The sequence below is a fragment of the Oenanthe melanoleuca genome, chromosome 8 (genome assembly GCF_029582105.1).
Source record: "Oenanthe melanoleuca isolate GR-GAL-2019-014 chromosome 8, OMel1.0, whole genome shotgun sequence".
Classification (NCBI taxonomy): Eukaryota; Metazoa; Chordata; class Aves; order Passeriformes; family Muscicapidae; genus Oenanthe; species Oenanthe melanoleuca.
The window spans coordinates 21,368,691-21,381,143 of record NC_079342.1 but is presented as its reverse complement, the minus strand read 5'-3'; the positions used below and the strand labels follow the sequence as shown (position 1 = coordinate 21,381,143).

Genomic DNA, 12,453 nt, shown 5'->3' with positions numbered 1-12,453 from the left:
TAATTTTTGTACCAAATGCAGCACAGGCTTTTCCTGTACAGGATGCCATAAAACCAGCAAGAGATTTAATCAGGTTAATGGATTCAGAGTATCTTCCTGGAATTGTCCTTTGCTGGTTTATAATTTTTGGGGTCTTCCTTCAGCAGTGTATATCTTCATTATTGATACTGCTTTGTGTAAGCTAGCAAACAGATAATTTCTGACATTAGATGGTCTTGGAGAAACTTTATGAAATTTATATAATTAGGTCATGGCTGATCAACTTTCACAGTCCAGCTCTCATAAACGAGTGGAAGGACTGGTAATGCTGCTTATAGTTGTGTACAGGGCTGGTACAGCTGATGTGCCAACAAAGCAGTTCAGAGGAATACACTTTCATTTTGGGCAAAATCAGCCAGATGAGCTCACTGCACTGATTAAATTGTTAGTGCCAGCTCGCCTCATTTTCCATGGCATTAAAGGGAGATGATTACAAAGAGCGTGTAAAGTCTCAGTTCCTCCCAAAGGTACAGGGACGAACAAAAAGCAGCAGTTTGGCTGCTGGATTGGAGCCTGTTTTGTGGAGAATCCTTGCTGGGAAGAAGCACTTGCTTGTGTCTCTCCCGTGTGCTTTTCACATTTGCAGCAATTACTGCCCGAGTGCCGCCTGTCAGCTGCTCTCCTTTGGCTCTCCGTTCTGGTTCGCAGGTTTCTGATGTGGGCCACTGCCACATGCAGTAATTCCTGTTCTTTCAGGTCTGTAATTACAAGGGTATTTGGCTTCTGCCTGGTCTGGACAGAAGAAAAGGTGGCTGATGCTTCTGCTCGTTCCAGACAGGTCTGGAGATCAGAGATAGGCTGGCAGCCGCCAGCCCCTCCTACCTTTGAGGCATCCAGCTGTATTTGGCTCCAGTGGCACATGAGGCTGGTGTGCCACGGGCTGGTTTGTAGGATGTGGCCGGTGGATTAGCGATGCTCCTGTTCCCGAGGCAGTGCCCAGTCGCAGAGTGGTGCCGCAGGCAGGCGCTGCCTTCGCTCCCGGCGGGGCTGGCACCCGCAGCTGGCTCAGGAGCACCGGGTGCTGCTGATGCTCGAGCCTAAAAGCTGGGTGGGCTTACAATGACTATGTCAGAACACGCAGGAGACTCAGCAGGGAGGTGAGTAGCAGCGCACAGCATTTGCGTTTGGCTTAGAGGCAGTTCTGATCCTGCTGTTGGAAGCAGGAGGGATCTGCAGCCCACTGAAGCATGACTAATCAGTTTGCTAAAATGCTGAGCACCCTCGAGTTTAAAGTATTTCTGCCCCGTTGTTAGCAGTGCCAGGTGATGGTTTGTAGCATTTAGGTGAGGTGTGGATTTTGCCCAGGTCTTAAGCCCTTGACTTGGGAGCTACATCCTGTGGCAGATTTCCTTGGAGGGAAACGTGCAGCTTGTATTGCTGCTATGGGGTAGCACTGTATCGTTAATTGTTATTCCAGAAAAGATGCCAAGTAATTATTGTATCTTATTTCTGCTTGGAGCTTCAGCAGTGGTTTTATTCTTTGTCATTTTTCTGTTTCAAAGGAGCATTTTGAAAAGGTTTATTTGTATTGATTGGGATAATTCTCCTGCATGACAAGGAACAAATAAACAAAAAACCCAGGTAAAATGCTTGTAGTCTAAATATTTTAAAACAGGTAAAGATGTGCTTTATTCATGTTAAATATGTTACTTGGTTCAGGGACACAGATTTAAAAACAGGAAGGCAGGAGTTTTAATACAATAAGCAATAATTGACCAAGTTTTAATTATTAAGCAGGGCTCAGAATAGCTCAGAATAGGCAGACATGATATTGCATTTTGTATGAGACGGATGCCAAAACTTGGTTAATCAATGCTTGCAAAGCACTGTCAGAGTGTCTTGGGTGCAAAAGGATTTGCAGTGTATCTGATGTGATTACAAAGCTTCTAGGAACAGTGTCATGTAATGTCATGTCTCTCAAATTTAAAGTACTGCTTTTTGTATATATAATTATACTCTTTATTTCTTTGCAGTCATTATTCCTAAAACCAAAACCAAACCACTGCTGCAGTGGGTGGTTATTATTGATGTTATCTGCTTGTGCTGTGCTCCCCTGCCTTTTCCCTAAGATGTTATCAGGACTTTGCTTTCTGGTCTTCCTTTCAGCATTCTGTGTTGTGCCACTTTTTAAGGAACTAACAGAGTTTCTAAGTCACAAGACAAATCACATTAGTCAAAGCTGTTCAAATCAGGAACATGGTGAGGATTTGTTTGAATTTTGTTGGAGGATGTTTTGTACATGCTTGTATACAATATATTAGTGCAGTGTAGCTCTGTGCTTGTTAGATGCAGATGTTTCAACTTTCCTAACACTGGCTAGGTGACCTTAACTTAATTAGTGCAAGGCTTTTTTGTTTCTTTTGTGGAATTTTTTTTTTGTCCAGCAGTTCTGGTGGTGATGAACTTGGGCCAAACTAACTCAGCTGGTCTGTATTATCCTGTTGCCAGTAACCTAAAGACCAGCTGAGAAGCCTTGTGACAGGTCAGGCTGACATCTGAATGTTCTAAAGAAGAAAAGTACAGCCAGAGTAAGTCACTGAGAGTCTTCTGACTTTGAGATATCACAGCAGGTTTTTTTGAGTGCAGTAGCACTTCTTAGGGACAGTGATGTTCCCACAAACATGCACAATGTGAGTTTGTAATGGTTTGTTGCTCAGGCAGCACTCTGAACATGAGCTGAATGAAGGCAGGTGTTCCAGCAGCAGTTGGTGTAATATTCTGATGCATCCTTAAAGTGATAACGTGATCATGATGTCACCAGCTGGAGTCTGTCAGCCTTACAGTGAGATGTGCATTGTCACCCAGTGCTTCTGTGTTCCTGGTACCTGAGCTCTTCAAATTGCTGTGTCCCGCATGGCAAATTCTGCATGTCCATGTTCTTATGTAAAGTATGTGCAGTTTGTCTTTTTTTTTTTTTTTTTTTTTTTTTCAGAAGATGAAAGACTTCAGTTGGTTTTCACATGTTACTTGGTGAAAGCATAGTTTAAAAAAAACCCAAAACCCCAAATCCACAAACATAATAGGAGTCACTTTCACTTTTTGCAATCACTAGAGATAAAATAGGCGGTTTTGCAAGGGAATAAATCTGGAATTGAGAAAGGGGGGTTCAAATGCAGCAGTAATGCACTGGTGGTAGAAGGAGAACAGATGTGCTGAGTTTATTATCTCTTCTGGCAGGTCATCTACATCAGACCTCAACGTGGCACTGCGTGAATGTATGGCAGCTCTGGATTTATTTCTTAACAACAAGTTCTCAGATGCTTTGGCTTCTCTACAAGCAAAGTAAGTTGATAAGATTTCCTACTTTTTCTCTGTTTATTTTTCTTTGCTTCACCATCTCTCAGGAGATTTTGACCAGACAGCTGGTTCTCTCTTAATAGTTGATAAGTCTGTATGATTTTGGTTCAGAAGGGAGTGGTAAGTTAACGTGTAAAGTTTTGGGGAAGACAGATAAGTGCTTTATGCTTGTGTGAGTAAATAAAATATAGTTATTTACTCACACAGGTGTAAAGCACTTATCTGTCTTCTAAAATTATAGTATTGATGTCCAAAGAATTGACTCCTTAGCTGTAGTGCAGTATGTGAGATTCTTCCTCCTGGAAGAGTAGAAGCCATCTTCTGTCACATTTTATTTTTGTCTCCCATATTTTTCTGTGCACTGTGAGAATCTGCATAATTATAGTTTTGTGTCTAAATGAGCAACTGACCATGAACTGAAGGTTTGAGAAACATTAGGTATAAATTCTTTCTTTGTTGTTGTAAGCACTTGCAGAAACTTTCTCACAGCTTATTTTGCAAGTCAGTGTTGTTGTCATGCACTCTGTTTCTTAATCATGTTGCAGCCTAACTTGTAGTGAGTGGCCCAGCTGCAAGCAGTGAAGTCATGAATTAGTTCCTAAAAATTGTTGTGTCTTTACAATGTCTGTGATGTGTCATACCCTGTCCTGAAGTTACCTGTGTTCTTGGCTTGTTGAAGTCTGTGGTTAATTTAAATTTCTCCCCCACCCATTCTATTTGCTCTATTTATTTTTGAGCCAGCAGAAAATTGCATCATACCTTCAATTTAGGACACTGGAGTATGAAACAAGTAAAATTCATAGTGTGTATTTGATATGCATCAATCATGAATACTACATATCTCCTTTGCTGAGGTATCAGCCTCATATTTAATGCCAGAATGTGTAACTTAGCCATGTAAGTACACTCTGGGAAGGACATTAATGATAAATTGTAGCATCTGCTGTATTAATAATGCTGAGTTTATTCACAGCAATGTTGTTTAGTGTTTATATATCATCAGAAGATATAATAAAAATGGTAAGAAGAGTAACTGTGTTTTCATTAAATCCTGACAGTAAAGCCCCTGTGCCCATCTGGAAAGGTTCACTCAGTACTTAAAATAAAATAGGAGGATATTTTATTGCAGCAAGTTTCCAAAACACTGCAAAAACTAGTAAGACTATGGGTTGTTTTTTTCTGTAAGTCCATTTTTCTTCTGTTGCATATGGTTTTCATTCAGCTTTTGTTGGGCTCTGCAGAATGTATTTCATGAGCTGATACTCTGTTTTTGTACCTGACTCTATTCCTCACTGCAAAACCATTTTGAAACTAATTTTTCATGTTAGCCTGTTGTTATGAGGAGGCCCTTATTCCTGTTGCCTTTGGCAGTGAGGGAAATAGAGACTTATGACCTTTGTGAGTGCAGTGAAGAAACAGGATGCTGAGTTTCCCCACAGATGAAATCCATTATGGACACACTCCATCTCTTTAGGAATGAGAAGAGTTGTAGAGTGGGCACACGTAGTACTGCTGAGTATTTTCTTTCAGAGCCACCAGTTTTTCAGTGTTCCCTTTTGGTGTGCTGAGATTTGAAATTAGTTTTCACAGTCCATAAACATACTATCACTGCTTGGAGAGATACTCTTCAATTTTTACACGCTTGTGAGGAATTTCAGATCTTAGATTTTGGTGGCTTTAATGCTTCTGGTGTAGGAGATACTCTGCTCTGTATTACATTAATGCAAATTTACAAAATTATTCACATTTGGCTTCCACAATAAGTGTATTTGCAACTAATTTGTACCATGTGAAACTGACAGCAGATTTGGCACAATGTGTGAGGCTTAAAATCAGAAGAGCTTTCCTAGCAGCTTAAAAATAAATATCTGAGGATGGTGTCTAGACTTGTGTTGAGGTAAAGCTCTTTTTTTTCCTGTTAGAAAAGCAAATCCATCATAAAGAAAAGCAAATCCATTATAAAGAAGAGATCTCATTTCAAAGAAAAAAATGCATCTGGTGTTCTTGCCTTATGTTATGTAACTTTTCTTGTTTCCTGAACTACCTTTTAGCTTTTAGAGTCAGTTTTCATTATTATTAACAATCATTGTACAAGAGTGGGTTCTGATTATATTGTGCTTTCTGCAGTAAGTTTAATTAAATTTATCTTTTATATTAAGTACTCACACTGCATCTAAGAACTCTTAGGAAATTGCTAAAGTTCAATCACCAAGCACAGCAGTGATTTTCAATGTATAATGTGTTAACTGTTAACATGCTTAACCACTGAAACTGTCCAATCACTAGAGCAGGATAAAAAATCTCATCTTCTTTCTCGGCCCTGAGACATGCAGTGAATGCATTAAATGCTGACTGGATTTTAGCCCTCGTGTAATTGCAAACAGACAATAATAAATTAAGGGTTTATTCTGGTGAGATATCCCCTTCCCTTCCCAGGACAAATGCTTAATATTTTAATAATTATCCTAAAGGAAAACATGGCATAATCACCTGTCAACTTGCTGATATCAGATCCATTGGGAGAAGAGTAAATAAGATAAATTCATGACAGAATTATCTGGACCATTGGATGATGTGCACCACATGTGTTGCTGCTTGCAATATTAAAGGAATAATAAGACAATAATTTGTTCCAGGCAGTTGTCTTTATTCTGAAAATGGACTCCAAAAAGCACTTGGTGTTGTTGGGTGGAATATTAATTCTAGAATGAGTGTGCTTTGAAAGCTTTCCCTGGGAAAGATCAGGCATGATTGTCAAATGGAGAGTGAAAGATTAAGGGGAAGCACACCCAGGTGGAGTGGAGCTCTAGACAGTGCTTGCATAAATATGTAGCTCAAAGCTCAGGTTAGCTATTTATTGTAAGGAATGTCATGAACAAGAGTAAGGTTGTTATTTCTAAGGGGTTTATCTTTTTATACCTGATGTCTGGGAGAATACAACTTTTATAGTCTTTGTAAAGAAATGAATTGCTACCAAAACCTAACTAAATTGTTGGTTTCACCTCTTTGCTGGAAGAACTTAGCAGATTCTGAATTTTGGAAAATGGCTTCGATTAAAAAGGCTCAAGGATTCTCTTGTTGAAGCACAGCTTTTTGTCTTAGGCCATCCTGGTGGCTTGTGGTAGCAAGGGAGCTGTGATGGTGGCTGACTGGAGAGGTCATTCCTGGTTGTTAACCTATTGTTGCTCGGGAGTCTTGCTGGAAATGGATTTTAATCAGAAAATGTTGGTTCATCAAATTTGAGCATTTCTGTGAAAGCCTCTGCCCATGGGTCTGGTGGGTTGTTTGGACATTGGGTGGAACCTGGGATCAGAGATGAGGAAAGCCTTCAGGTCCCCTGTGGCCACATTCTCCTGATGCAGATTTGATTTGGGCGTTGGTCTCTCACTCCTGAGTCCTCCTGGATGAACAGACTGTTGACTGGTCTGTGGAGGGTCTTTCTCACTCTGTGCTGTTGGATTTAAATGTTGAAAGCATCTTGATACTAAATCAACATATGAACTTGAATCTGAGGTTTCTGTAATTTAGGAATGCATGTCCTGTCTGCTGGATTACTTTAAAGGATCTACAGAAAATATTTTCAGCGCTATTTTTCACAAAAGATTACTAGCCCTGAGGATGAACCACGCCAAACTTTTTGATTTTCATACTTCAGCTGAAAAGCTGTGACTGTCTTCACTTAAGCAGTTGTTTTGGAGCAGGAATAAAAGTGTTCTCCAACAGCTCCAAGAAAGGGCAGTGCTGCAAGATGATAATGATTGCACCATAGTTGGAGAAGAGGCATGTGGCAGAACTCCATAAGTGCCTAAAGATATTACTTATAATCCTCTTATTCAGTCATGTGATACCAACTACTGGGATAAGTCATTAATCACAATATTAGCTACATTCATGTCATACAGGCTTGTTAACTCCAGCAATGTCCTGAGGGAATTGTTGCTGAGGAATCAAAAGAAGAAAAGTAAAACAGATAACAAGTTTCACTCTGTATCCATCCATATGAAACCAAGGCCTTAACGCTTCTGGCAATACCCCAGGATGTAGCTGGCAACTTTAATTGAATGGTTAATAGAAATAGCATAAATAAGTTGCATTTCTGCCAGCGTCCCCACCCCTGAAATAAAAAGAACAAATTTGAATGTTGCTAAATACCAGTTAGCTAATGACAGGCATTAATTATTATCTCCTTTAAATATTAGAAGTAAAATAGATGAAACCATTGATTAGGGAAGGGGTGGTTTGGTTTCAGAAACAAATTACTGGAGAGGGAAATCCCTCTTCACCACATGTATATGAAAAGTACCAATTTTCCTTTTAGTGCAGTGAATTCAATATTTATCTGCTTTGCTTTAGAAAAAAAATTTCTATAATTTTAAAAGGGTACTATTTCAGTCACTTCCCTGTGCTTTGCATTTGAGCCTCTGGAATGGTTTTAGTTTAGTAAATACAAGATGAAGTGTGTTTTTCTGCACCCAGTGAGGCTGATGAATAATCTAATAAACAGAAACACTTCATCAGGCTGGCATTTTAGTGTGTTCAATTTTTTTCTACTTTACATTATCAGTCTACTGAAAGAATCATGATCTACGAGGCCAAGAAAGAGCTGTCCTAGCTCCACTGGATTTTAAACTAATTTCTCCATTGTCTGTCTGTTCTTCTTAGCTTGCAAATGAGACGGATGGCAGCATAGTCTGGGGCTTATAGCACTTATGGCACCAGGATATTTCCCAGAACAGCTTTTCTGCTAGATTGGTTTAGATGGTGAGGGCAAGTAGGAATTAAGGGCAGCCACAGAGCACGGGCTGCAGTGAATTTAAAGATGTGCACTACAAATTCCTTCAGTGCAGCCATCCTGTAGAAAAAGGATGTGTGGTGGTGTTGGAAAGAAAAGCCCTTTGTTGTCAGTGTGAGGGTTGGGAAGCACCAGACCCAAGTCACCACAGTGAATTATTAGATTATTGATTAATGTAGGATGGTCTGAAATTATCCATTAAATTTTCTTTCATTTCAGTCCAGATACCAAAACTTTGGGAGGCAAGTGTATTTCTGGGTGAGAAATTACATGGATTGAGGTGCTTTAAGGTCTGGCTTTTCTCCTTCAAAAACCCCCACAGAGTAAGAGGAGGTGAGACTGGAAGACACCTCAGAAAGTCATGTACTCAAGCAGGGCCATTTTGAATGTCTCCAAGGATACAGACTCTAAAACTTTTGTGGATGATGTGTGCCACTGCCTGGCCACCCTGATGGTAAAAAAATTGTTTCCTGATGTTCAGCCAGAGCTTCCTGTGCTTCATGTTGTGCCCATTGCCTCTGATCCTGTCCCTGGGCACTAGTGAAAAGAGCCTGGCTCTGTCCTCTTTGCTTCTATATATTATAGGAACCCCCTGAGCTTTCTGTTCTCCAGCCAGAACAGTCCCAGCTCTCTTGGCCTTTCCTCATAGCAGAGATGTTGCAGTCCCTTAATCATCCTCACCACTCTGCTCTTGAGTGTGTCCATGCACTGAGGAGCTCAGAACTGGGAACAGCACTGCTCTGTTGTGGAGAGGGAAGGAGCCCCTCTCATCCTGCTGACAGCAGCACTCCTCTTCAGGCAGCCCTACCTCTGTCAAGAGCATGCTGCTGGCACACCACTTTCTCCTTGAAAGGGAAAGAAAATGAAGAAACACGTGAAGTAAACACATTGAGAACAGGTGTGGTAAGGGTGGAGATTTTGAAAGGATATCCTTGTTTGACTGAAAGTATTTCTGAATATTCCCTGCCATATAGAGCTATCTGATCTGTTCTAGAGTGTAAACAATTGAAATAGCAATTGTTGCTCCTTAACAGTATTTGTCTTAAGTTGTGCTATTTGCCAGGGGTGGATTAGCAAGGTCTACAGAGAGTTTCTGTGTCAGGAATTTATCTGAGCTTGCTCTTCAACATATTTCTCAAGTTGTACTTATTGGACCTCTATGCCTGAAGATATTTTGATTCACTTGAAGAGAATTACACCAGACACAGGTGAATGCTCTAAATGTGTGCAATATATAAACCCTCTTTCCTGTCAGAGGAAAAGTGCCAGCAATGGCTGCACATAGGAATTCATTGTTTTCCTTGCACTAACGCCAAAGATTTTTACTTTCTGTCAAAGTGTCACTGTCTGAAACACTACAGAATAATATTTAAGTTGAGCAGGTTGGGTGGAGGGTTGGCAGAAGGGGAGAGGAGAAAAAAGCTGTACTTTTTGGTACAGACTCTGTTGTTTCTGGTGGGAAGATCTGTTTCAAGGAGATTCTATTTTGGCCATGGTTATATTGTGTTACTTATCTCCTTGAGCCTGTACTAACTGTCCCAAATCAGAAGAGTATCAGCTGGATTTGTGTCATATGTTGTAGCATTCATTAGATTAAAAGAAAAAAACCACCAAAATTAACCCCACCATGATTCTATTGTTTCTGAATGGTGAGCCATGTGGTTAATTCCTGTGCTCTTGTTTGTTAAATATCTATCCTCAGCTCAGAATTGATACATTTAAGCAGAATATGTAGAATTGTAGACATGATTTCTTGTACAAATCTCAATCTATTACAGTTTTTATATTATTTTACATGTCCTTTGTGTTCTATTTCTGGTTCATTTAGACCTTGTTTCCATGAGGCTGATACATTTCTAGAATTGGATTTGCATTTGCTTGTTGAAAGCAATAATACAGACTAATCAGCTGTGCTTTGCACCTTGTGTTTTCTTGCAGAACTAAAGACAGCATGTATCATGCCCTGACTTATGCCACCATACTGGAGATGCAAGCTATGATGACATTTGATCCTCAGGACATACTGAATGCAGGGAACACAATGAAGGAAGCTCAAGCCACCTGTCAAAGGTAAGACTGGAGCAATTCAGACAGTAAATAGCTCCTTCTTGGGAATGTTTTAAAAGTCTACTAGATACAAAAGGGAATGTAAACTTAAGAAATCACAGGAAAACTGAGGTTGGAAGGGGCATTAGGAGGTCATCTAGTCCAGACTCCTGCTCAGAGGAAGGTCACAGCCCATAAATGAGGGTGCTCAGCAGTCTAGTCTTGAAAACTTCAGTCTACTACAATATCTAATTATTCTTGTCAATTAGAATTTGTCCCATCTAGTCCTGGTTCTGCAGTGTCTGGAAGTTGTTCACAATGTTCAAACACTGCAGAATATTCCCATGCATGATGGTTGTACTGCAGTTGTCTGAGTCAACTGTGCTCCCACTTTTGCACCCACATTCACCTATACACACACAAAATAAATCAAAGCACCCCCTTATCCCTGTCCTTCATCAAGACAGATTTTTGTGCATGAAGGGTAAGAGACAAATCCCAGGAGGACCATGTTGACTGGGTTCTCTGTGGCCTGTGCTGATGTTTGTGTGTGTGGTGAGATGATGGGGCTGGTGAGCACTGGAGGCACAGTGACTGTGTGGGTGGCCAACTGAAACATTGTTCTCTGTTGTTGATGCTGCTTCTTCAGAGTGACCAAACTGATTTTTTGCAGATTTAGGAAGAAATCTACTGTAGCTGATTCTATCAACAACCTTGTGCATAGGCAAAGCCTTGAACACTTCACTGAAGGTAGCATCTTTCTTTTTTATTTATGCAGTTTGAATCCTGTAGAATTTCTCACTCAGTATGTGCCTGCATATTGTGAATTCACTGACAAAATCACTGATCTGGTGATTTGCTGGTCCCAATGTTAGTGTTTTGGCCATTGCTGTGTAACCAATCCAAAATCTCTGCTCTTGTTGCTTTTGGACTCAGCACTCCCAAAAATTTCTGGGTAAAGAAATATCTAGAAAGAAATATTGAAATGCCTATAAAGGTCTAGATCCAGGAATTTATGGAAAGCAACAGGAAAATTCCTGCAAAGTTTTTGTTACTGCGTGTCATTTCTGTTTGGAATTACATCAGTAGTCTAGAACTCAAACACTACAACAAATTTGGAAAATATTTTTCTCAGTTTGAGCTCTGTGATCTTATTCCTACATTAATGGGATAAGTGTTTTTAAATTACTTTTTGACTGATTGATTTGTTTTCTTCTCTCTGTGTGACATTAGAGGAAATCCATGCAGAAATTTGTTATGCTGAATGTTTACTTCAGAGAGCAGCACTCACATTCCTCCAGGTATGGATTCCTGCATGGCTCTTTGGGGGGAAAATACCATACAGGTTTCTTTTCCTAAGTGGACTGGTAGAAGATTATAGTTTGTTCTATTGGATCTTTCATCTGGATCAAGATCATTTTATCTGGACTATCTGATGAGATATTAGAATGTTTAATTTTCCCTCATGATTATTAAAAAATACTTCACACACATAGTGCTGAGTGCCCTATGACACCCTTCCCCACACCCTTCCCCACACCCTTTTGGATGTGTGAAATGTAACTGCAGTGAGCACAAATTTTCAAATTATGAGTTGGGATATCAGATTTAAAAAAAAAAATAAAAAAGCTGAGATGGTCATTGAAGCTGTGCTGGAATACAGGCAAGACTTTTGTTTGAGTCTGGCTGGTATTTGCTTTCCCAAGGCTGCTGGTTTGTTCTTGAACAGCAGTTATGGTCTGCACAGCTATTAGGCTCCACACATGCTTTCTCCTTAACAGTGCTGCCTGTCTTTAACAAAGGGGAGCTCTCCCTCTTCTTTGGATTTTATCTGTCTGTCCTAATGAAGCTTGATTTGTTTGATGGATCAACATTAGCAGTACTTACTAGGGCTCCAGCATGCAATTTTCATTGTTAGTCACAGTTGAAATAACTGATTTTTCTTCTTGATTTGGCTGTGCTTGCTGTATGAAAGTGGGCCTCTTCATCTACCAAGGGGATAATAAAAGCCACAGTCAGAAAAAGGGTGCTGCTTCTTGGCTCAAGGGTGCTGATAGGAAATGGAATGCAGGTGGTGGTTTTATAGTGTTTGGGAGTTGCCAGGTGGGCTCTGATTTATGTTGCTTATGACAGTTTATGAACCGTGTAACCTTTTTCAGCCATCTGCTGAGTCCCTCTGCTAGAAACTATTGCTTCATAGCAACACCCATAATCAGAGGAGCTTCTAGTAGTTTCTAGAGTGCTGATGATGGACTTTGAAATGATGAAGGTATAGCTAC

The 12,453-nt window shown here is 40.1% G+C and overlaps 1 protein-coding gene across 1 annotated transcript in view; it reads left to right on the top strand.

The window, feature by feature from the left end:
- TTC39A (tetratricopeptide repeat domain 39A) overlaps positions 1-12,453 on the top strand; it is a 44,613-nt gene that overhangs the window by 7,319 nt on the left and 24,841 nt on the right. The window contains 4 exon segments of the mRNA XM_056497518.1: positions 3,217-3,321; positions 10,067-10,198; positions 10,848-10,924; positions 11,408-11,475. Of these exon segments, the coding sequence (XP_056353493.1) occupies positions 3,217-3,321; positions 10,067-10,198; positions 10,848-10,924; positions 11,408-11,475 (382 nt within the window).